At 50.6% G+C, this 23646-nt stretch overlaps 3 protein-coding genes across 22 annotated transcripts; 1 reads left to right on the top strand and 2 right to left on the bottom strand.

Annotated features, from left to right (window-relative positions):
* Nucleotides 1–693: 693 nt before the first annotated feature.
* Nucleotides 694–2648, bottom strand: SIT1 (signaling threshold regulating transmembrane adaptor 1). The gene is made up of 5 exons (XM_001166656.8): nucleotides 2153–2648; nucleotides 1901–2036; nucleotides 1756–1814; nucleotides 1583–1644; nucleotides 694–1480 (listed from the first exon to the last, which is right to left on the bottom strand). The coding sequence occupies exons 1-5, from the start codon at nucleotides 2250–2252 to the stop codon at nucleotides 1247–1249; spliced, it is 591 nt and encodes a 196-aa protein (XP_001166656.1). The 5' UTR covers nucleotides 2253–2648; the 3' UTR covers nucleotides 694–1246.
* Nucleotides 2649–9612: 6964 nt separating this feature from the next.
* CCDC107 (coiled-coil domain containing 107) lies at nucleotides 9613–12700 on the top strand. 3 transcript variants are annotated; one of them, XM_009456581.4, is made up of 5 exons: nucleotides 9613–9837; nucleotides 9928–10079; nucleotides 11755–11815; nucleotides 11911–12001; nucleotides 12100–12700. In XM_009456581.4, exons 1-5 carry the CDS (start codon nucleotides 9732–9734, stop codon nucleotides 12539–12541), a joined length of 852 nt encoding a protein of 283 aa, XP_009454856.1. In that variant the 5' UTR covers nucleotides 9613–9731; the 3' UTR covers nucleotides 12542–12700. The 3 variants fall into 3 exon arrangements, with proteins under 3 accessions (XP_009454856.1, XP_009454857.1, XP_009454859.1); XM_009456582.4 differs by having other exon boundaries at nucleotides 12125–12541; XM_009456584.4 differs by having other exon boundaries at nucleotides 12120–12319.
* On the bottom strand, nucleotides 10227–17597 carry ARHGEF39 (Rho guanine nucleotide exchange factor 39). Of its 18 annotated transcripts, none has more exons than XR_010148944.1 (10): nucleotides 16415–16641; nucleotides 16113–16207; nucleotides 15729–15849; nucleotides 15365–15483; nucleotides 14679–14749; nucleotides 14303–14431; nucleotides 13869–14131; nucleotides 13536–13701; nucleotides 13070–13359; nucleotides 10227–10525 (listed from the first exon to the last, which is right to left on the bottom strand). XR_010148944.1 is itself a non-coding variant. In XM_016960821.3 (9 exons), exons 1-9 carry the CDS (start codon nucleotides 16550–16552, stop codon nucleotides 13344–13346), a joined length of 1008 nt encoding a protein of 335 aa, XP_016816310.1. In that variant the 5' UTR covers nucleotides 16553–17597; the 3' UTR covers nucleotides 12788–13343. The 18 variants fall into 18 exon arrangements, 12 of the variants coding, with proteins under 12 accessions (XP_016816310.1, XP_016816307.1, XP_016816304.1 ...); XR_010148945.1 differs by having other exon boundaries at nucleotides 13536–13624; XR_010148946.1 differs by having other exon boundaries at nucleotides 13536–13624; nucleotides 13869–14098.
* Nucleotides 17598–23646: the final 6049 nt, after the last annotated feature.

The following is a 23646-nucleotide window of genomic DNA, read 5'->3' as shown; positions in this document are numbered from 1 at the left end:
GTAGCATGCTATATGGGGTAGGAGGCTGGGGTTAAGAATCAGCAGGTGATGGGTGGACAGGCAGGACAAATTAGATGGGAATTAAAATGAAAGTGGTGACAAGCAAAACTGTTGCCAAGACTGCAGGTGACAACTGAGAGAGTGAAGGCCAGGCACGGTGGCTCACGCCTGTAATCCCAGCACTTTGGGAGGCCAGGGTGGGAGAGAGTGAGTGGAGATGGACCGCTGCCATAGTGTTGGGGTAAGGAGAAGGCCTCTAGGGGTATACGATGACTAAGTGCAGATAAGGCTACTGATGTCAAAACAGGGGTATAGGTGGGACTCATAGCGGACAGAGGGAGGTCAGATTGGGGGACTTGATGAAGGAACCAGGCTGGCAGGTTGTGGAGGTGATGGCAGTTATAGAGGTCAAGGGGAGAGTAGCTCAGGACTGTGAGCTTGCAGCCCCAGGGGGAATGCAGTGGCTCTGAGTGCAGATCCTGGGGGTGTTCTAGCAGCAGCAAGAGCAGCTGAGGAGCTGGGCTCTGGCCCTCCACCCCGGTGCCCACCTCTGCACTGTTGATGCCGCAGCCCCTCTTGGCCCCTCATCCCCAGCTAGGCACCCCCAGAAAGAGCTCCGTGCAGACAGCAAAGCTCACACCCCCATCTGCAGGGCCCTTTGCAAGTCTTCAGCCTTCTAGGTAAAAATGTAAACACTTTTTGGAAAGTTTTATTTGAAAACTTGGGGACAGGACAGAGACAGCAGGATGGAGACTGTATTCTCCTGCTAGGGTTCTTAGGTCAAAAGCCAGGCTCGGGTCCTTCCCGTCTCTAAGTTCCACCTCCACTCCAGTCTGTGGACTCCTGAGGAATATACCCACCCACCCACTGTCAGGCCCTTACCCCTCCCCCACCGCCCACTTCCTGTGCCTGAGGAGACACTGAGGCGTGGGGGTAGGCTATGAGGGAGCGGGGGTGGGGAGGATCTGGTTAAACTCCAGAAGAAGGAAGTGAGAACCTGGGAGTTTGGGGGCTAAGAGGAACAGATAGAAAAAGGAAATAAGGAGGGGGCTACTGTCTTTGCCTCCTCCATCACGAAAGCTTTGCCCTGAGATGTCTCCCTTGAAGCTCAGATAGGAAGTCCGGGGTAGATCACATCCTGTGACTTGGCAATGGCGCCCGTCTTTGGGTGCTGGTTGGGAAACAGTCATGCCCCTGCTACGGGGGGCTGGGGCAGTGCATGCCCCGCTGTGCCAGGCCCTCCATCTCAGCTGGCTGCAGGCTGGCTGTTGGCATAGGCCTGATCCGGGAAGGAGGCCCGGGCCCTGCGGGTCTGGGCACATACTGAGGCATAGAGCTCCGGCTCGGGGCCCGAGGCCTGGGACTTTGGCTCAGAGTCCAGCACCACCTCCGAGTACTTGACGGGGGTTCCAGGGCCGGGGATCCGACCCTGAGGAGGCCGCAGCTGCAGGCTGGTATAGCACATCACCTCCTCTGCAGCCTGGAGATGCAAGGCTGTTAGAAGTTCACTGGACCCTCGGAAAAGCCCGAAAAGCCCCCCACTTCCTTCCCTCCCCCTTTTCTCCAGCCACAGCTGACTCACCCTGGCAGGGCCTCCAAGAGTTGGATCCTGCTGGTCTGGCTCTGGGTCTTGAGACAGCCGTCCTGGGACAGGGAACAGGAACCTGGTCAGCAACTTGTCCCTCCTCCTGCACGCCCCCATCCCAGCCACCCAGGACCTGGCCTCTGTGCCCCTCCTCTCTGCCAGCTCCCTACCTGTCTGTAGATAATGCAGGTTCCCATACAGCGGGACCTCTTCCACAGACTCTCCAGAGCTGCAATGCAGAGTTGAGGGGATGAGTGGGGACTTCTCGGTAAGAGAGAACTCTCAGTCAACCCATCCCTGTTGTCCCTCACCCACCGTCCCTGCCCCGGATGGCTCCTGCTCCGGCCCCTGGTCCACTGGGACAAATGTGCAGCCAGCGAGATGAGAAATAGCAGCGTCACAGCCCCTAAGAGGACCCACAGTCCCCAGGCCTGGGTTATGGAGGGGATTCCTGTGGATGTGAAAGGAAGGGGGGTGTAACTGCCCCGCCCAACCCCCAGGGCCCAGCAGGTGGGACCTGGGGCCACATGACCCCTCCCCCACCAGCCCCTGCCCCGCCCAGCTCACCCAGTGCGAGTAGATCCGTGCAGTTGTCACCTCTGCTCATGGCTGCTGATGTGAGAGTCCACAAGCACACTGCTCTGAGCCGAGGGTCAGCCTGGTTCATGGCCTGACAGTTTCCACAGCCCTTCTTACTCCCACCCCTCCTCAGGCCTGTACCCCACAGCTCAGCATCCCCAATACTGGTGGTGGCAAAGTCTCTGGTTTCCGGGGAGGAAGGGGGAGGGGAGGGATGAAAAAAAGAACAAAGACCCCGCCCTGTGCCTGCACCTGCGCCACTCCTGCAGCTCCTGAGCTTCCCCCACCCTCGCTGCCCAGGCCCTTTGCCCCCCTTGAGAAGAGAAGCAGGCCTGTGGGTAATGTGCCACGGGCAGTTGAGTCCCTGAGGACTCTGAGGGCGGGGGGGTGGGGGCAGAAGTGGTGTGAAGCAGGACTAACAAGGACAGGAACACCCCTTCTGCTCCAGGATGCCCACCTTCCTCCCCGACTCTGGTCCCGGAAGAAAGATGTATTCCTCAATGAGTATGGTATAAAGTGGAAGGGTCAGGGGAGCCTCCTGGTACCTCTGATCCCATCATACCCTAAGGCTGATCTGAGAGGATATGTGTTTAGATGATGCTTGTTATTGTTTCATTGGGGGCATTATAATTTGGGGGACACCCCCAAACCTCCCCTTTCAACCCACTTCATCCAAACTGTCTGTAAGAACTGTCACTCTCAATAATTAATTGCATTTTAAAACTCTTTGCTGTAGGACTGTCCTGGGAAACTGAGCCCTATCTTGCACATGTTCACTTCAGCGGGTGTAGTACCTGCCATACCTAGAGCTAACTCCATCACATGCAAGGCTATTGATATAGGAAGAGGGATTTTAAGTTGCAGATGTAAACCTGAGACCAGAAGTCAGAGATGTGTTTTGTCTAGCCCATACAACATTTTTTAAAAGTTTAAAATCAGTGCAGTGGCATGCCAACAATAGGGATGGCAGAAGTCCTGCCCCTTGAGTTGCAGGCAATAAGGGGGTGCATTGTCTGTAGAGAATTTAAAAAATAAAAATCAGTCCTCTTATTATCACCATGTTCCAGAAATTCTGAAAAAAAATCAGTGATAAAATTATCCTCCCTGAAAAATATTTTGTAGATCTAAGTTTTATATTATTTTTTGAGACAGAGTCTTACTTTGTCTCCCAGGTTGGAGTGCAGTAACACAATCTCAGCTCACTGCAGTCTTGACAATCTCCCGGGCTCAAGTGATCCTCCCATCTCAGCCTCCTGAGCAGCTAGGACTACAGGCATGTGCCACCACACCCAGCTAATCTAGTTCATTTTTTGTAGAGATAGGTCTCCCTGTGTTGCCAGGCTGGTCTCAACTCCTGACCTCAAGCAACCTGCCCACCTCGGTCTCCCAAAGTGCTGGAATTACAGGCATGAGCCACTGCGCCGAGCCCAGATCTAACTTTTAAATTGCTGTAGTTGACCAGGTGCAGTGACTCATTCCTGTAATACCAGCACTTTGGAGGCCAAGGCAGCAGGAGGATTGCTTGAGGCCAGGAGTTCAAAACCAGTCTGAGCAATATAGTGAGACCCTCCATCTCTACCAAAAAACAAACAAAAACAGTAGACAGGCCTGATGACACAAGCGTGTAGTCCTAGCTACTTGGGAGACTGAGGTGGGAGGATCACTTGAGCCCAGGAGTTGGAGGCTGCAGGGAGCTATGATTATGCCACTGCACTCCAGCCTGGGCGACAGACGGAGAGACCCTGTCTCTACATTAGATGCACAAATACCATTGTCTTACAACTGCCTACAGTATTCAGTACGGTAACATGCTGTAAGCATTGGGGCCTAGGAGCACCAGGCTATACCATGTAGCCTAGGTGGGTAATAGGCTACACCACCTAGGTTTGTGAAAATACACTCTATGATGTTTGCACAATGACAAAATTGCCTAGTAACTCATTTCTCAGAACATATCCCTGTTGTTAAGCAATACATGGCTGTTTTTATGCTGACATGATTATATTTACAAAGTTCAAGGAAAGAAAATATTCACTGAGTTTATTTCTTGGCCCTTATTATTCATTGTATAATTGCCATTGAGAATAATTTTGTCATATAAAGAGTTTTTAAATTTGTTTTAATTTTATTTATTTATTTATTTGAGATGGAGTCTCCCTCTGTCACTCAGACCAGACTGCAGTGGCACAATCTCGGCTCACTTGCCCAGGCTGGAGAGAAGTGGCGTGCCTGGCCATAAAGCATTTTTTTAAATGATCCACTTGAAAAATAAAATTTTGTTCCAGGCGTGGTGGCTCATGCCTGCAATCCCAGCACGTTGGGAGGGTGAGGCAAGAGGATCGCTTGAGCCCAGGAGTTCAAGACCAGCTTGGGCAACATGGCAAAACCCCGTCTTTACCAAAAATACAAAAAATTAGCCAGGTGTGATGGTGCACACCTGTGGTCCCAGCTACTCAAGAGGCTGAGGTGGGAGGATTGCTTGAGCCTAGGAGGTAGAGGTTTCAGTGAGCCAAGATCAAGCCTCTGCACTCCAGCCTGGGCAACAGAGTGAGACCCTGCCCCCCGCCCCCCAAAAAAGGAAGAAAACAAGAAAAATTTGGGTCTGGGCATGGTGGCTCACGCCTGTAATCCCAGCACTTTGGGATGCTGAGGTGGGTGGATCACCTGAGGTCAGGAGTTTGAGAGCAGCCTGGTCAACATGATGAAACCTTGTCTCTACTAAAAATACAAAAATTAGCCGGGCATGGTGGCAGGTGCCTGTAATCCCAGCTACTCTGGAGGCTGAGGCACAAGAATTGCTTAAACCCAGGAGGTGGAGGCTGCAGTGAGCCAAGATCACTCCACTGCACTGCAGCCTGGGCGACAGAGCAAGACTCCATCTCAAAAAGAAAGAAAGAAAGAAAGAAAAATTTGGGCCAGGTGTGATGGCTCACACCTGTAATCACAGCAATTTGAGAGGCTGAGGTGGGAGGATAGCTTGGGCCCAAGAGTTTGAGACCAGCCTAACCAACATAGTGAGATTCCCATCTCTGCAAAAAATTAAAAAATTAGCGAGGCATGGGGGCATGTGTGCCTGTAGTCACAGCTACTTAAGAGGCTGAAGTGGGAAGATTGCTTGAGCCTGGGAGATAGAGGCAGCAGTAAGCCATGATTGTGCCACTGCACCACTCCAGCCTGGGCAACAGAGTGAGAGCTTGTCTCAAAAAAAAAAAAAAAAAAAAAAAAAAGACAGAAAAGAAAGAAAAATGTTTTTTAAATGATCCGGGACAGGCAAGGTGGCTCACACTTGTAATCCCAGTACTTTGGGAGGCTGAGGCAGGCAGATTCCTTGAGGCCAGAAGTTCAAGACCAGCCTGGGCAATACCCTGGTCTCTACAAAAAACAAACAAACAAACAAAAAACAACAACAAAAAAACACACAAATTAGCCGGGCATGGTGGTGTGCACCTGCAGTCCCAGGTACTCAGGAGGCTGATCCAAGAAGTTTGGGGCTGCAGTGAGCCATGGTCTCACCACTGCACTCCTGACTGGGCAGCAGAGGGAGACCCTGTCTCTCACACAGACACACACACACACACACACAAAGACCACTTGGTGTCAAATATGCTAAGTATGCCACTGATTCCTTGTCAACAGTTAAAAATTGGGAGATTTCAAATTTTTAAAATTCTAATTTGTTGATTCCTTCGAAAAAAGATCTGGCAATAGTGCCCTGAGTTCTCTAAAGGCAATAATCAGTTGGGGACCACTTATCATTATTATATCTGGCCTGAACCCCTTATTTACACCGACTGTGCCAACTGGCTTAGATTCAAGATTTCTATTACCCTGCTCTGCATACCCAGGCTGTCACTGGGTCATCAGTTAGACCACTGGTCCCCAGCCGTTTTGGCACCAGGGACAGGTTTTGTGGGAGACAATTTTTCCATGCACAGGAGTGTGGGAGGAGGGGATGGTTTTGGGATAAAACTGTTCCACCTCAGATCATCAGGTATTGTGGTTTTTTTGTTCTGTTTTGTTTTTTTGACAGGGTCTCGCTCTGTCACCCAGGCTGGAGTGCAGTGGTGCAATCTTGGCTCACTGCAACCTCGCCTCCTGGGTTCAAGCAATTCTTATGCCTCAGCCTCCCAAGTAGCTAGGATCACAGGCATGCGCCACCATGCGCAGCTAATTTTTGTATTTTTATTAGAGACTTTTTTTTTTTTTTAACCATGTTGTCCAGGCTGGTCTTGAACTCCTGGCCTCAAGAGATCCACCCACCTTGGCTTCCCAAAGTGCTGGGATTACAGGCATCAGCCACTGCACCTGGCCTAGATTTTCATAAGGAGCCCACAACCTATATCACGTGCATGCACAATTCACAATAGGGTTCGTGGCCCTATGAGAATCTAACGCTGCACTGATCTGACAGGAGACAGAGCTCAGGCGGTAATGCCAGGATGGAGAGTGGCTGTATATACAGATGAAGCTTCCCTCGCTACTCCGCCGCTCACCCTTGCTCCTCCGCTGCTCACCTCCTGCTGTGTGGCCCAGTTCCTAACAGGCCATGGACCAATAGTGTTGGGGACCCTTGAACTACACTATGATAACTCCCCTTGGTGAGGGTTTCTCCCTGTCCTGCCCTTCCCCCTCCTTTCAGGAAAAACAAGAAGACACACCCATATTTCATTTATTTATTTATTTATTTAGAGATGGAGTCTTGCTCTGTCACTGAGGCTGGAGTGCAGTGGCGTGATCTCTGTTCACTGCAACCTCCGCCTCCCAGGTTGAAGCTATTCTTATGCCTCAGCCTCCTGAATAGCTGGGATTACAGGTGCTGGCCACCACACCTGGTTAATTTTTGTTTTTGTTTTGTTTTTCTGAGGCGGTGTCTCACTCGTTTGCCCAGGCTGGAGTGCAGTGGCACGATTTCGGCTCACTGAAACCTCCACCTCCCAGGTTCCCGTGATTCTCCTGTCTCAGCCTCCCAAATAGCTGGGACTGCAGGCACCCGCCACCACACCCGGCTAATTTTTCTATTTTTAATAGAGACGAGGTTTAGCCATGTTGGCCAGGCTGGTCTCAAACTCTTGACCTCAGGTGATCCTCCTGCCTCGGCCTCCCAAAGTGCTGGGATTACAGGCATAAGCCACTGATCTTGGCTTCATTCATTTATTTAACACACATGATGTACTGATTGCCTGTTTGTATGCCAGGCTCTGGAGATAAAAATGTGATGAATGGAAATGGTTTCATGTCAGGGAGCTCTTGATCTAACTAGACAGACGACCCAGTGTATCCCAATTAAGAGACCATGGAAGGCTCTGTGGAACAGAAGGAACACCTGCCTGCCTGGTGAAATCATGGAAGACAAGGATGGGGAAAGGCTGTTCGACAGAAAGTATAGAGACAGGCAAAAAACTGGTGAAATCACCACCCTGCCTCTTACCTGATTAGTAGCGTACTTAACCGTGCTGAATTGCAGTTGCCTCATTCTTTGAAAGAGCTTAACTATATTACCCTTTTGGGTCATTTTAACCATTCATTAATTTCATTCAACAACGATTCATTGAGTGCCTGCTATCGCCAGGCGCCACGTGCTGTGCTAGGCTCTGGGAGTAAAATGGTAAAGAAAAAAGAGAGGTGGCTCCTGCCCTTGTGGAATTTAGGACCAGCCTAGCTCAAGGGTCTCCAACACCCGGCCACAGGCCAGCACCAGCCTGTGGCCTGTTAGGCTCCGGGCCACATAGCAGGATGTGGGCAGTGGGGCCAGCAATCATTACCGCCTGAGCTCCGCCTCCTGTCAGATGAGCACGGCATTAGATTCTCATAGGAGCGCGAACCATACTGTGAACTGCGCATGGGAGGGATCTAGGTTGCACGCTCCTCATGAGAATCTAATGCTTGACGATCTGAAGTGGAACAGTTTCATCCGGAAACCATCCCTCCACCCCGCTTCGTCCATGGAAAAATTGTCTTCCACGAAACCGGTCCCTGATGCCAAAAAGGTTGGGGACTGCTTTTCTAGTGGTATTGAAGAAAGTGAAATAGCGGCACTAAAGAATAAATTAGAAGTTGAATTAAGGGTTCTGAATGATGGGAACACACTTGAGCTGAGAACTGAAGGTCGTGTAGAACCCAGTATGCAGAAAGGGAATGCAGCGGCATGTCAGGGAGAGTCAGTGTAATTTCAACTGTCTGGCTTACAGTAGTAGCTGCTCAAGTTAAAAAATCACTAGAGTCCGTCGGGGTGGCACGTGCCTGTAATGTCAACTACCCGGGAGGCTGAAGCGGGAGGATCCCAGGAGTTTAAGACCAGCCTGGGCAAGAGAGCGACCCGCCGTTCCAAAAAAAAAATCACTAATAAGTAGGTACGGTTCTAACTTGAGTGATCCCATTTAATCATTATAGCTCTTGAAGTAAGTGCTTATCTTCATTCCTCAGAGTGGAAAGGAAGGCACGGAGAGAGAACTAAGTTTCACAAGGTCACCGCTCTTGAGTACAGGAGGCAGGATTCTAGCCCAAGCAGAGTCCATATGTTGTGTACCAGCTACACAGTGAATGGTGGCTACTATGGCGTTTGCCAAAGGGAGAGGGAGGTAGAAGAGGAGGCTGTTTCAGGAATGCTCCATATTTGGAGTAATGAGCACAAGGACTTCATAGCAAGGCCAAGAACAGCGTAAAGCTGCCCGCGCATGAAAAGCAGCCACGTTGACCGGGCGCGGTGTCACGCCTGTCATCCCAGCACTTTGGGAGGGCGAGGTGGATTGATCGCTTGACACCAGGCGTTCGAGACCAGCCTGGGCACCAGGTGAAAATCCGTCTCTACAAAAAATACAAAAATTAGCCAGGCATGATGACGTGCGCCTGCGGTCCCAACTACTTGGGAGCCTGAGGTGAGGCATCGCGTGAGCCTGGGGAGGTCGAGGCTGCAGTGAGCCGTGGTCTCGGGAACGAAAACAGCCGCGCTGAGAATGAGCCCCGTGTGGTTGGTGCGCGGACACGCACTGCCTGCGTAACTAGAGGAGCTGACGGACGACGCCCCCGCACCACGCCGCTCAGCGGGAAACGCTTCTTAGCGGACTTTGGAGTGGGAAGCGGGGAATGTCTACGTGCGTATGCACGCGGCACTCTCTGCCCGAGGTCCGGGGACTTTCCCCTAGGCGGAAAGGGGAGGAACAGAGTCCCCAGTGTGTAGCCTAGGATACAGGCCTTCAGCACGAACCACGTTCTCAGCCTCACAGATTATCATTTTATAGTCCTAAAGAAATTTTGTTTTACCATTAGGGTGAGAAAGTTGGTGGCGTGAGATTAAAAAAAACCGTTTTCGGGCATAACCTACTAAGACTATAGGCTTTCAGAGGCATTGTGGCTAGCAGAATAGCTAATAGACACGAAATGAACAAATACAGGAAAGCTAGAATGACACTACCTTATGCAAATATGGTCTGGCCCCGCCCTACGGGGAGTGGGCGTGGCCTCCCCGGAGCCGGCCGGCCTGCTCGCGTGCGCGTGCGCGTTGGGGCGGCCGGCCAATGCCGGACCGCTTCGGCACCGCCCGCCCGATCCCTCCACCCGTGGGCCGGCAATGGCGGGCGCAGTTTCGCTCTTGGGTGTGGTGGGGCTGCTGCTTGTGTCTGCGCTGTCCGGGGTCCTAGGAGACCGCGCCAATCCCGACCTCCGGGCACACCCAGGTACCAGCTAGGGCTGCTGGAGGAGGGCTGGGACTGCGCATGGGTCCCAGGCCCCAGCTCGGCTGACTCGCCTGTGTCCTCCCTCCGCAGGGAACGCAGCCCACCCCGGCTCTGGAGCCACGGAACCCCGGCGGCGACCACCGCTCAAGGATCAACGCGAGCGGACCCGGGTCGGGTCGCTGCCTCTGGGGGCGCTGTACACCGCGGCCGTCGTGGCTTTTGTGCTGTACAAGTGTTTGCAGGTACGGGGCGGCCGGGGGTAGGGGTGCCCCTGCAGGTGCGGGACCACCGGGCGTGGGGATGCCCTGAGCCCGAATCTCCCATGGGGGTGCCAGGGTACCAAGAACAAGACACAGCTTCCCTGTCTGTAAAATAAAGACAGTAGTCCGTTGGCCTTCCAATATTATGAGGTTATTTTGAGGATCCAGGGAGGTAACGGATGTGAAGAGCGTGTGGTGAACTGTAAATAATGACTATCACATTTAGTTCTCCTACAATCCAGTGAGGAGTAGTCACTTGCTCGAGGTCACCCAGCGCTGGCAACTGCTGGAGCTGGGATTTGAACCTAGCTAGCAGTGTCCATGCTACAAGAGTGGGGCCAACCTTGGCACAGGAGGTTGATTGCTGCAGCCAGTGTTTCTAGAGTTCCAGATATGAAGTGGTCTCATGTTCTCCTTGGGAGGAGGCCCTGAAATGTAAGTTGACAGTACATTTTGAAAAACAGTACCTTCCAGGGCTGTGTCTTTAGCCGTGACCCTATTACGTACTTGCATTATAAAATAGAACCGATGGAACCAGTTTAGATATATGAAACTAGAAGAGATAGCTAATAATGACCCCAGGTAGATGTGACAGGCTAGGATGAATGACTGAATTTAATGATGAACTTTGAGAAGGATAGACTAGTAAATTCTGTTCTTGGACCTGAGTACAGTCTGGGAGAAACATAATGTAGCAGGAGGTCTTATGAAAGAGAGTTAGGCATTCCAGTTGACTGAGTTCACTGTGGGATGTGACAAGCCACTTCCCAAATCAGTGCTGGGAACATGGCACTGTGCTTCACCTGCCAATCAGAATGCCCCCGGAGAACTGTATTCTCCTCAGGGCACTGCTTTAAGAGCACTACGTGTTCAGGAAACAACCAGAGAAAACCACCGTCAATGAGCACTGACTGTAAAGACTGACATTAATAAACCAGAAAAAACTCAGGAAAGGGGGTGACGGTGTGACCATTGCCTTCAAATTCCTGAGGGGCTGTCACGTTGAGGAGACATTATTTTGGAAGGCTCCAGTAAGCACTATGGAAAGAAGATACATAAAGGACAAATTTTGGCTTTGTGCATGAACTGTCTAACAACCAAAGTTTTTGTTTTTTTCGAGATGGAGTCTCGCTCTGTCACCCAGGCTGGAGTGCAGCGGCGCGATCTCGGCTCACTGCAACCTCTGGCTCCCAGGTTCAAGCGATTCTCCTGCCTCAGCCTCTCAAGTAACTGGGATTACAGGCACCTGCCACCACGCCCGGCTAATTTTTGTATTTTTAATAGAGACAGGGTTTCACCGTGTTGGCCAGGCTGGTCTCAAACTCCTGACCTCAGGTGATCCACCCACCTTGGCCTCCCGAAGTGCTGGGATTACAGGTGTGAGCCACAGCACTCAGCCACCAGAGCTTTTTTCAAACCGGAGAGAGTTGCTCATTCCTGGAGGTGTTTCAGCAAACTGACCGTGTGTGGGACATAGGACATGTCGCTTCATATGCTGGGTGAGGAGCTAGATAGACTAGGATTGTGATTCTCTGAGGTAAAAACCCAATCACTGTCTCCATCTCAAATTGCACTCTCTCTTGGCTGGCTCTGGAGACTGAGGTGATGGCGCAGAACCTTGTTGCTTCAGTACTGCCCTTTCCTTCTTCCACAACAGGGGAAAGATGAAACTGCGGTTCTCCACGAGGAGGCAAGCAAGCAGCAGCCACTGCAGTCAGGTGGGTTTAGCAGAAGTCTGTGCTGGGTCGGGGGAGTTTAGGGGACAGCAGAAGATACATAACCACTTCTGCCCCCTTTTTTCCCTTATCCCCAGAGCAACAGCTGGCCCAGTTGACACAACAGCTGGCCCAGACAGAGCAGCACCTGAACAACCTGATGGCCCAGCTGGACCCCCTTTTTGAGCGGTGAGGAGAGCAATGATTCTGTGAATTTTGGGGGAATTTGTGGCAGGAGGGAGGAATGGGGATATAGGTTGGGAGCCACTGAGTGGACATTTCTTCAGTGTGACTACTCTGGCTGGAGCCCAGCAGGAGCTTCTGAACATGAAGCTACAGACCATCCACGAGCTGCTGCAAGATAGCAAGCCAGACAAGGATATGGAGGCTTCAGAACCAGGTGAAGGCTCTGGAGGCAAGTCTGCTGGAGGTGGAGACAAAGTCTCTGAAACTGGAACATTCCTGATCTCTCCCCACACAGAGGCCAGCAGACCTCTTCCTGAGGGCTTTTGTTTAAAGGAGGACGAGGAGGAGGTTGGTGACAGTCAGGCCTGGGAGGAGCCCACAAACTGCAGCACAGAGACATGGAACCTAGCTACTTCCTGGGAGGTGGGGCGGGGACTACGGAGAAGGTGCAGCCAGGCTGTGGCAAAGGGCCCCAGTCACAGCCTTGGCTGGGAAGGAGGGACGACAGCTGAAGGTCGACTAAAACAAAGTCTGTTTTCATGATGGAGTGCTCCTGTGTGTTTTTTCGATCCTAGTTGGTTGTACACACCCATACTAGGTGCCTAAGGACAACTGGGCCTTCTTGAAGAGCTGTCCTTATTAGGACAAAAAGAGGCTGCCTTCCAGTGTGACAGCAGAGAAGATAGAGGGAGCTCCAGCTCTTTTCCTCATATTCCTGAGGCCACCAGCATGCCTGCGTTCAGGGCCGAAAAATCCCTTTTCTCATAGCAAAACTGAGACAGAAGGGTCTTTCCCAAAAAAAAGAAAAAAAACTTTACTCAAATCCAGTGGAAAAATAAATGATAGAAACTATACACAACATAAAAATAGCCACATTTACAAAGCTGCAACCTTGATAAATGACGGGCCATGGACACAGCACAGAGCTTATCAGTCCCAAATCCCCTCATCTGTGTTAGGGGCTGGTTCATTTGAGGTTTAGTTGGGTTGGACTTGGTTTCCTGATTCTTCTTTTTTAATAAAAAAATTTCTTAATTATTTTTTCTTAAATAGAGACAGGGTCTCACTCACTGTGTTGCCCAGGCTGGTCTTGAACTCCTGGGCTGGAATGATCCTGCCACCTCTGCTTCCCAAAGTGCTGGGATTACAGGCATGAGCCACTGTGCCTGGCCGTGATTTTTAAGAGTTGGTCAGATGATCTGGAGTAGCTTGGTCCAGGCAAACAGAAAGTGACCTTTGTCAAATCATGAAGGGTTCTGTTTTGTTCAGTACTGAAGATTCCTTTGTACTCTTGGCTGTGTCCTATTCCTGAGGTATCCTGAGTTCTGGAATCTATAAGATTCCTCTAGTTTTTCTGGCTGCTGTGGAGAGAAGATAGTCAGTTCAGGCACTGGTATGAGTGCTTTATTCAGACAAAATCATCTGGGGATTGGTGGCTGGGGTGTGCCAGACCAATGTAGGGCGTGAGACAGGAACTGCATGTTTCCTGCTTGTGGGCCTCATCACAGCACCCTTCCTGGGGGAAGACACAACTTACCTGATAGCCCAAGTCAGACTGTGGTACCAGCGTGACAGCTCCTCCTGGTCTGTGGACATAAGCAGTAGCTTCTCATGAGGGAAGGACAGCTAGAGAGAGACCACCTCTTAGCGCATGGCTCAGAAAGGTCCAGGCTAAAGCTGAAGCCCTTGCTGTTTCCATGGAGCTAATTCAGGGATGAGACAATGACTAGGTATGAAGCCCGAGCCCCAGCTATCCTCTCTCAATGTAGATGGCTCTGTTCCTATGAAAAGGGACCCAGACCAGGGAGATAAACCAGCCCATAAGCATCTGAGACATATTTTGGGTCTAGGGTTCCCACCTATTACTTACACTGAGTAACCCACCACAAGGGCCTCCTGAGTGGCCAAAGACCCTGCTGAGATGACACTGGGCCATGGGGTAGAGGGCCTTGCAGGCAAAGGTGCCACTCCGCAGCAGGTGCAGTGGAGGCCGAGGCTTGGCCATGAGGAGCACATCAGTGAAGAGGAAGAACATGCGGGGCCGAGGCTCCCCATGGGGAGGCACCACCAACAGCCAGCCCTGGCGTAGGAACCAGCGCCCTGGGGGATGGGAGCGCTGTTGTTCTGGTGCAGCTTCAAGATACATGGGAATAAGAGGAAAGGGAGGCTGAGAAAATAGGGGTTATGTGCTGGGTCAGTACAGGAAGAAGGGTGAGTAAGAAAAGAGCAGCTGGTCGGCATTTGGAGTTAGATAAAAATAAAAGATGGGGCAGTTGAGGATTGAAGGGGAAGCAGGCAAGCTACCTGAGGTCAGCCCCTTTGCCTGGCGTCCACTGAGCAGAGCCTGGACACGCCGAAGGTGCTGGTCATTCTTCTGTTTCTGACCAATAGTATGGACTCTCTGGGCAGTCTCACTTATCAGTCGGGCAGCCCCTGGAATAACATCTCCCACCTTACTCCCCATATAACTTTGACTTTGGGTGCCATGGTTGTGAAAGAGGTTATTCTGGAAGGGACCAGGGTCAGGGTCTGACTTCTTGAAGAAAAGGCAGAGCAGTAGGGACACTGTATACATGTCAGTGGAAGATAGGGTCATACCAGACATTGTTGGAGGTCAGAATCAGAAAGGAATACAGGAGAGGAAGCCTCCAGCCTGCGTTGCCGAGGAGCAAGAACCTACGTGTGAGCTGTTGATGGTCAGGGCTGTTGGGACCTGTGTTTTCAGCCAAAGCTACGACGAGATTCTCATACCTGGAATTCAACAGTGGGAAGTCTGAGGGGAAGCAGAGCCAGGCAGAATTCCCCCTGCCTGATGTGCAGATCACCCTCTACCCATACTTCAATTGAAGGCCAGGAAAGATCTGCTTCTGGCTACTGTATCCCCTTCTTTCATGTAGGACTCAGAACCAGGCTCACACCACACAGCCCTCTTCCATCCCACACTGAAGAGTCACTGGCAGACTAGCCATACTTCAGGAGGCCAGATTGGAAGATGAAAGTTTATCAACCCAAGGAGGATGCTACAGACAGCCTGACTATAGCCCTTAACTCAGGCTTAACCCAGAGACAGAAATTCTAACCCAGGTCAGCCCCGCATCTGAAACTTTTCCAGAAACCGTGCCTCAGGCCCTAGTACAGGCCCCCTCACTTCAATTTAAAGTTCCACAGTTCCAGCTGAGGGCCTCAGGCTGCAGACCCTGGGTACTCCAATGGGTTCACATTTACTCTTGCAAAAGGTTTTTAGAAGCAATTTGGCTCAGGGTCGAGGCAGGAGTTTGGGATCGACCCCAAGGCATCCCACAAAGCTGAGGGCAGCAGTCATACAAACTAAAAGAGAGAGGCGGCTGGAATCAAGAGTTCACTCACTGCTGGAGCCGTTGCAGAGGCAGAGGGAGCAGGTCCTGGAGCTGAAGGCCCCCAAACTCAGGGCGGCCTTCCTGAAGCCGTACAAACCTCCGGAAACCTTTATTTTTCTTTAGCTGCTCCTGGAGTGAGGGAGAAAGGATTGGAAGCAGGGAGAGAAGCCACTCCTTATATTGCATTCATCTGTATCCACATTCCCAGCCTTCAGTAAGCTGTGCTCCTGAGAGAAACTCTTGTTTCTCTACAAGGAACTTACCACAGAGCTGAGCACCCAGAGGGCTCTATAAATGCAGGAAATGTATGAAGTTTGGGTCTCCAGATGAAGGGGAAAGGTAAGGGGCAAGATTTGAGGTCATCTCCAGGTTACCTGCAGGGTGGTCTGGGACCTCTCTGAGTTGGCAGCAAATTGGTTATAGAGCTCCAAGTGGCGGCAGAAGCCCTCCAGCCCTTGGCCCCAGCATCCTCCTTCCAGGTAGGGAAGCAGCTCCCTGTGTGGGCAAGGACAGCAAAAGGGCAGCTCTAGAACCACTCAAGCACCACCTCATTTAGTTTTCATGAGAATAGCACTAATAGTAGTGCTATTACCCCATTGTACAGATGGAGAACAAGGGCATGCTAAGGCACTGGGCCAAGGCCACAGGTGAGGTAACTGGCGGACTCCAAATAGAACCTAAGTCTGACTCCAAGCTCTGTGCACGGCCACAGGCCAGGACTCTCCCTCCTTTCCTCTCCCTGTGCCCCTTCCACTCACTGGCTGGCGCCGTAGATGAGCTCCCAGGAGCCAAACAGGGCCTGGCGCTCAGGTGGTCGCAGGGTCCCCTTGGCTTTCAGGATCCCCAAAAAGTACTGCGGAAGGAGAGAACATTCGTTCTTAGCCTAGAGGAAGAGAAGGCTAACGCCAAGCGCCCCCAGAAAACGCAGAAGTCTGCCCAGGCTCCCTACATGCAGAGGGATAGTCCAAGACCACCCTACTCCGGGTTACCGACCTCGCAGAGACCCTCCCACACCCTGGGGTCCCTGTCCTATAATGGGAGCGTGTGCCAGGTCCCCCACCGTGGCCACCAGCCCCAGCTGTTCTTGGTAGCGCCGCTCGGTCTCTAGCAGCTCCCGGGCGGTGCAGGCGCGTTTCCGCTCCCAGCGGGCACGCTGCTCTTGCACCGGGCACCGCGCACCGGGGCAGGAGAGCTCCATGCCTGGCTGAGGGATCGACACTTCCGGCTGCAGTCCGCGGCAGATTCAAATCCCAACCGCTCGCGGGCGGGAGCCGCGGAGGCGGGGCCGGGGAGGGCAGCGCGCAGGAAGGAGCATGCGCGGCGAGCGGCCGGACTGCGCAGGGTCTCTTCCGTCCAGCCCCACCGCCAGGGCGGCGCTTTAGGTGCGCGGCGCCGGCCAAGGCAGGGCAGGGCAGGGCAGGGCAAGGTGGGGGGCAGGTGTGGAGCCCTCCTCTGAGTGGCACTATGTTGGAGCAGCAGCCTGAACTTTGAGTCAGGAGACGGGCTGCAGATGCTGGCAGGAACTTAATGTCCTATCTGGAGAATTGGGACGGGGGGCGGTCATTACAGTACACATTCTGTCCTGGGCCCATGCCAAATGCCAGGGGGTCAGTTGTTCCCAGAATTGGCTAGGAAAAGGTATAGCCATTTGAAGGAATGATATGAAAGTATTAAAAATGGTGTTGTAAAGAAGCTATCGATATGGGAAAACGCACATAGTAAGTATATTGCTGAGAGGAAAAAAAGCAGGCTACAAAGGTGTATAATATAATCCCCTTTGTATAAAACATATATAAAATGTTGGAAGGCAAAACAATCAAAAGTTAACTCTGTGGCCAGGCACGGGAGCTCACACCTGTAATTCCAGCACTTTGGCAGGCAGAGGCAGGAGGATCGCCTGAGCCCAGGAGTTCGAGACTCCATCTCTCCAAAAAAAAAAAATAAATAAATAAAAATAAAAAGTTAACTGTGGTTTTTATCTCCGGGTAATGGAATTGAAGATAATGTGTTTAACAAATGTGTATTAAGTATCTAATCTGTATCTGTGCCAGGCACTGGATCACTGAAGCTAAAGGGATGAATGGGACAAACAGGGTGATTTTTAAAATTCTCTTATACTTCTGCCTTTCCCAAGTTTTCTACATTAAGCATGCATTACTTTGTAGTTAGAAAAAAAAAGTTATAAAAAAAACAAAATGTCAGAAACTTTAGGCTCCCTCCCTACCGTTTTGGACTCCTAGGAACCTGGGCCGCAAGCCAAGAACCAGGGGATTGTCAGGGTTCTGAGGTCTCTACCACCTCCCCACCAGCTCTGACATTCTAAGAATTCTAAGAAAGGAATAATGCTGGGCTTAGACCAGGGAGGAATAACCTGAAGGGCTTGGATGAAGGAAGGGGAGAGTTTGGATCAGACTGTACCTTGGGCTTACGTCCCAAGGAAACTGGTGGTGATACCAGATAGGTAAAGGACTGGTTACACTGTCTCAAGTGAATGTGGGACAGTCCACACACTAAGAGCTCAAACATGGAAGAGGACAGATAATCCCATGGTAATTGGTGTCACTGTGAGCCCAGGTGATGAGAGTAGACCACAACACCTGGGGTGCAGTTGGTGATGGGTATGTTTGTGAATGCTGCCAGTGTGTGTTAGTGCTTTGGGTGGGTGGAAGAGGGGTGGGGAATAGAGCCTCCTGTGAGCATCGGTTGGGGAATCATTCAACTCTAGAAGAGGAAGAGGGCAAAGCCGAGAAGACACACTGAAAACAGTTGGTGACAACTAATTCCCTGGGGACCGAGTCTCCCACAGAGCAAGTCAGGCACACCATACTCTACCTGGAACAGCTGCTAAACTCTGCTCCCACAGCCAAAGATAGGAGGGGCCAACAGGAGGAGGTTCAGAGGATAGTCAATAACCCCTTTATTCTTTAATTATCCTCAAATTTTGCTTTCAATCCGATGGATGCTGGAGAAGCACTAGGGATGCTTTGAACAACAATCATCAGTCATTCAACAAAATTAGGCTGGGCATGGTGGCTCACGCCTGTAATCCCAGCACTTTGGGAGGCTGAGGCAGGCGGATCACCTGAGGTTGGGAGTTACAGTTACAATGGCTGTGTGCTTCTTTATGTGTTGTCAGAGACCAGCCTGACCAACGTGGTGAAACCCCGTCTCTACTAAAAATAGAAAATTAGCCGGGCATGGTGGCACATGCCTGTAATCCCAGCTACTTGGGAGGCTGAGGCAGGAGAATCGCTTGAACCCAGGAGGCAGAGGTTGCAGTGAGCCAAGATCATGCCATCGCACTCCAGCCTGGGCAATAAGAGCGGAACTCTGTCTCAAAAAAAAAAAAATTAAATGCCAATCATGTGCCAGGTCCTGTGCTAGGCATGAAGATGAAATGGTGGACAAGAGACATATGACCCCTGCCCACAGGGAGCTTACACTCCAGCATGGCAGATACAGTAAGGAGTCACCATAAAATGAGGAAACATTACAAGAGACATGTAGTCTTCTACACAAGCATGCAGTGAAGGGACTGATCCTAGTGTAGGAGTCAGGGAAGGCTTCTTCTCAAAGGAAGTGATATGTGAACTGATGACCTGAAGGATGAATAAAACCTGGCTAGGCAGAGCTGGGCGCTGGCAGCAAAAGAAGTGGAAAAAAGAGTCAAACAGCATGGACAAAGGCTTGGACACACACATATGCAAGCATACGATGAATTTAAGGAACTGCTAGAAGTTCTGTAAGATGAGAGCATAGACTGCAAGGGAGAGAGTGATGACAAAGGAGACTGGAGAGGTAGACAGAGGCCAAACTTAGAAGGAATTTATATCAGTAAAATTGTGATATAAGTAATAATAAATTCAAAGTGGCTAAACATTAAGATAATTTATTGGCTCATGCAACTGAAAAGTCCAGAAGCAGGTGGGCCCTAGTGTTGGCCTAATCCAGCAGCTCAATCATGTTACCAAGGACCTCTTTCCACCACTCCACTGTGCCTTCCATGGTTTTACCTTCATCTTAAGGCTGGCTTCCATTGTGGGTACAAGATGGCTGCCCACAGTTACAATGGCTGTGTGCTTCTTTATGTGTTGTCCGCAGAGTTGGTTCCCTTAGCCATCAAATACTTCAGACAGAGAGCTTCACTGATTGGACCTCCCTAGGTCACAAGCCCACCATGGAAACCAGGGCAATGGCGGCCCGCTGAAGGCCACGTCAGGTACTGTGAACCTTATCCTAAGGGCAATGGGAAACCATTGAAAGGCCTTAAACAGGGAGTGAGATCATCAGATGTGCCATTTTAGAAACATCACTCTGGTTGGCTGGACTCAGCAAGACCCATCAGGAGGCAGTTGCACTCATCCAGGTAAGAGGTGACGAAAGTATGAGCCAAGATGAAAAATGTAGATGAAAAATTTAGAAGGTAGAATCCATAGGGCATGGTTATTGAATGCTAGGGTGAAGGAAAAGATGAAAGTAGAGATGGTACCAGGTTTCTGGCTTCTAGGTGGAGGGTGGTGCTATTCACTGAAGGAGGATGAAAAGGAGATTTGCGGGGAAGACAAATTCAACCTGGGGCCTGTTAAACTTGAAATACTTGTGGGACATCCAAGTGGAGATGTCTTGGGTCTTGTCTATTAGGCAGATGGTTATGGATCTGACATGGGGAGAGAGTCCAGCCTGGGAATACTTGGGTGTCATCAATTTATAGGAGCCATGGGAGTGGATGACACTGCCTTGCAAAGATAAGTAGCAGGATAAGGGCAAAAGCATGAGAGTCTTCAATACGAACTCATCCCTTCTCATCCTGTGCGTCCACGTCAGTTCCCCTGCACTGATGGTGGACTAAATGGTGGCCCCATAAAGACATGTCCATGTCCTAATCCCCAAGACCTGTATATGTGACCTTGTTGGGAAAAAGGGTCTTTGCAGACATAATTAGTTAAGGATCTTGAGATGAGATCATTCTGGATTATGTTGGTAGGCCCTAAATCCAATGACAAGTGTCTCAGTGAGAGACACCCAGTGGAGACACAGGGGCAAGAGAAGGCCATGCGAAGTTGGAGGCAGACATGGAGTAATGCAGCTACAAGTCAAGGAATGCCTGGAGCCGCCAGAAGCTAGAAGAGGCAAGGAAGGATTCTTCCCCAGAGCCTTCAGAGAGAGTCCAGTCCTGTCAAAACCTTGATTTCAGACTCTGGCCTCCAGAACTGTGAGAAAATCCATTTCTGTTGTTTTAAGCCACCCACTTGGTGGTAATTTGTTACAGCAGCCCTTGGAAATGAATATAGATGGGGAGGTAGCCAGAACTACAAGTCAGCCTCAAGGTTCTACAAGGAATTTGATCAGTCTTTGCCCCCAAGCTGTGGCTTGGGAGAGGGAGCATTTTCCCTTCTACCCCACCAGTGAATAGTTTCCTCCTCTGCCATGCTGGGATAGGCAGAGACATGTTTTAGTAACATGACCCCTCAGTGTTTGAAAACACAAACCCTCATGAGCAAACACTTGGCCTATAATAACCACAGAGAGGTCCTGATCCAGGTGTGGGGTGCCCTGGTCAGTCAGTCCTGAGTATACTCTGTCCCAACCCGGGGAGACTCAGGAAACAATAACTCAAACCTGTTTGAGGGTTTGGCAGACTCCCAGCATGATCCAGGGTCAGAGTCCACATTCTCCACTCAGACCAGAGACGAGAGAGACAGAGAAACAGAGCCATAGGGAATCGCATTTGAAAAATGAGTGAGCTGTAACAGAGAGCTGGATTAGTCGTTACCACATTCTGTCTTGTATAGGCCCATCCAATTCAGATATTACCCTGTACTTCCATGTGTCAGGGGCCAAGCAAGTTCCAAGCTAATGACAGAGCTGACCAAGACAATCAGCTGGCCATCCAGAGTGTACCCTGGACCACACTGCCATGGAGAGCTCTGAATTTGGCTCCAGAAATGGCACCCTAGAATCTTAGGCTGACTACATCTGAGGTTGACCATTTGGAGGACAGCTGTTATTCAGTCATATATATTTTGTTGTACAATATACAGTCATCCGACAACACAGATGATTTGGAGTGCCACAAAAATGTGGTGTTGGGCCAGGCATGGTGGCTCACGCCTATAATCCCAACTCTTTTGGAGGCTGAGGTTGGAGGATCACTTGAGGTCAGAGGATCACTTGAGGTCAAGAGTTCAAGACCAACCTGGGCAATATAGCGAAACCCCGTCTCTACAAAACAAATAAAAAAATTAGCCAGGGGTGGTGGCTTGTGCCTGTGGTCCTAGCTACTCAGGAGGCTGAGGCAGGGGGATCACTTGAACCTAGGAGATCGAGCCTGCAGTGAGCTATGACGCCACTGTACTCCAGTCTGGGTGACAGAGTAAGACCTTGTCTCAAAAATAATAATAATGTAAAAAGTTATGTCATGTTTATGGGATAGTTGTGGACATGCACAGGTCATTGACAATGAGCTCCTTGAGGGCAGAGAATATATCTTAGTCAATTTGGTATTTCTCAAGCACCTGGCAAGGTAATCTGCAAAAACAAAATGCTCAATAATGGCTGTTGAATAAAAGACTGACTCAATCAAGTATGGACCCTGCCCTTATGGAGCTGAAGGCCGTTAGAGCAGATAAAATGTCATAAATCACCCTTATATGAGTTAGATGGTGGACAAGGTTATTATTGAGGGCAGGCAAAGAACTGGGTTGGCTCAAAGATGCCAGGGATCTTTTCCAGACTAGTGGTAGAGGGTTGGTTAAGGAGTTTCCTGAAGGAGGTGGCCTTTCATCTGAGTTTCAAAGAACAGAAGGGATTAGACAGGGAGGACAGTAAAAATTTTTTTTTTTTTTGAAACAGAGTCTCGCTTTGTCGCCCAGGCTGGAGTGCAGTGGCGCGATCTTGGCTTACTACAAGCTTTGCCTCCCGGGTTCACGCCATTCTCCTGCCTCAGCCTCCCGAGTAGCTGGGACTACAGGCGCCCGCCACCACGCCCGGCTAATTTTTTTTTTTTTTTTTCAGTAGAGTCGGGGTTTCACTATGTTAGCGACGATTTTTGTCTGTTTGTTTGTTTTTGAGACAGAGTCTCACTCTGTCGATCAGGCTGGAGTGCAGTGGCGCGATCTCGGCTCACTGCAACCTCTGCCTCCCAGGTTCAAGTGATTCTCCTGCCTCAACCTCCTGAGTAGCTGAGATTACAGGTGCCTGCCACCATGCCCAGCTAATTTTTGTATTTTTAGTAGAGATGGGGTTTCGCCATGTTGGCCAGGCTGGTCTCGAACTCCTGACCTCAGGTGATCTGTACGCCTCGGCCTCCCAAAGTGCTGGTATTAGAGGCATGAGCCACTGCACCTGGCCAGTAAAACTATTTGTGACACAGCAGCAAGTGCACAAGCACTGACCTATTAGAGTTGAAGGTGGCTGAGGCACTCAAGTGGGCTCCTGGGGACTCTGTTATGCCAGGGAATACCTCTTTAGATAAGGGATCAGGAGGTCTGGAGGGTCCCTAAGGAAGAGCTAGGGTAGCAGGGGTACCCTGGAGCTAGGGGCCATGGCTATATGCCAACAGGATTAGAAATATCTTAATATATTTAATTAACCTACACAACCATATTGGTGGGTGCCTACTGAATATTAGCCCTAGATATGGACCTGAAATGGCCTTATTCTCTTATAGTTTGTTCAAGCCAATGGAGCCTTACTAGAATGTGAGCTACAAAACAGTAGAGCTATTCTCTATTCAATGCTGCATCTGTAGGGCCTAGAACAGCACCTGAAGGACTGGAGGAGGCTTAATAAATTGTTAAAAGGGCAGACTAGCCAGGTGTGATGGCGCGTGCCTGTAGTCCCAGCTACTTGGGAGGCTGAGGCAGGAGGATCACTTGATCCCAGGATTTCTGGGCTGTAGTGTAGTATACCAGTCAGGTGTCTGCACTAAGTTCTGCATCAACCTGGTTGCCTAAGGATGGTTGAACTGACCCAGGTGGAAATTGGAGCAGGTCAAAACTCAATGCTGATCAGTAACAGGGTCGCACCTGTAAATAGCCACTGCCCTCCAGCCTGGGCAACACAGTGAGATCCCATCTCTAAAATAAATTTTAAAAATAATTAATTAGAAAAAAAAACCAGCCTGTAATCCCAGCACTTTGGGAGGCCAAGGCGGGCAGATCACCTGAGGTCAGGAGTTCAAGACAAGCCTGGCCAACATGGCAAAACCCCAATCTCTACCAAAAATACAAAAATTAGCTGGGCGTGGTGGCAGGTGCCTGTAGTCCCAGCTACTCAGGAGGCTGAGGCAAG

This window comes from Pan troglodytes, chromosome 11 (assembly GCF_028858775.2).
Source record: "Pan troglodytes isolate AG18354 chromosome 11, NHGRI_mPanTro3-v2.0_pri, whole genome shotgun sequence".
Taxonomy (NCBI): Eukaryota; Metazoa; Chordata; class Mammalia; order Primates; family Hominidae; genus Pan; species Pan troglodytes.
This window is presented reverse-complemented; position numbering and strand designations above follow the sequence as displayed.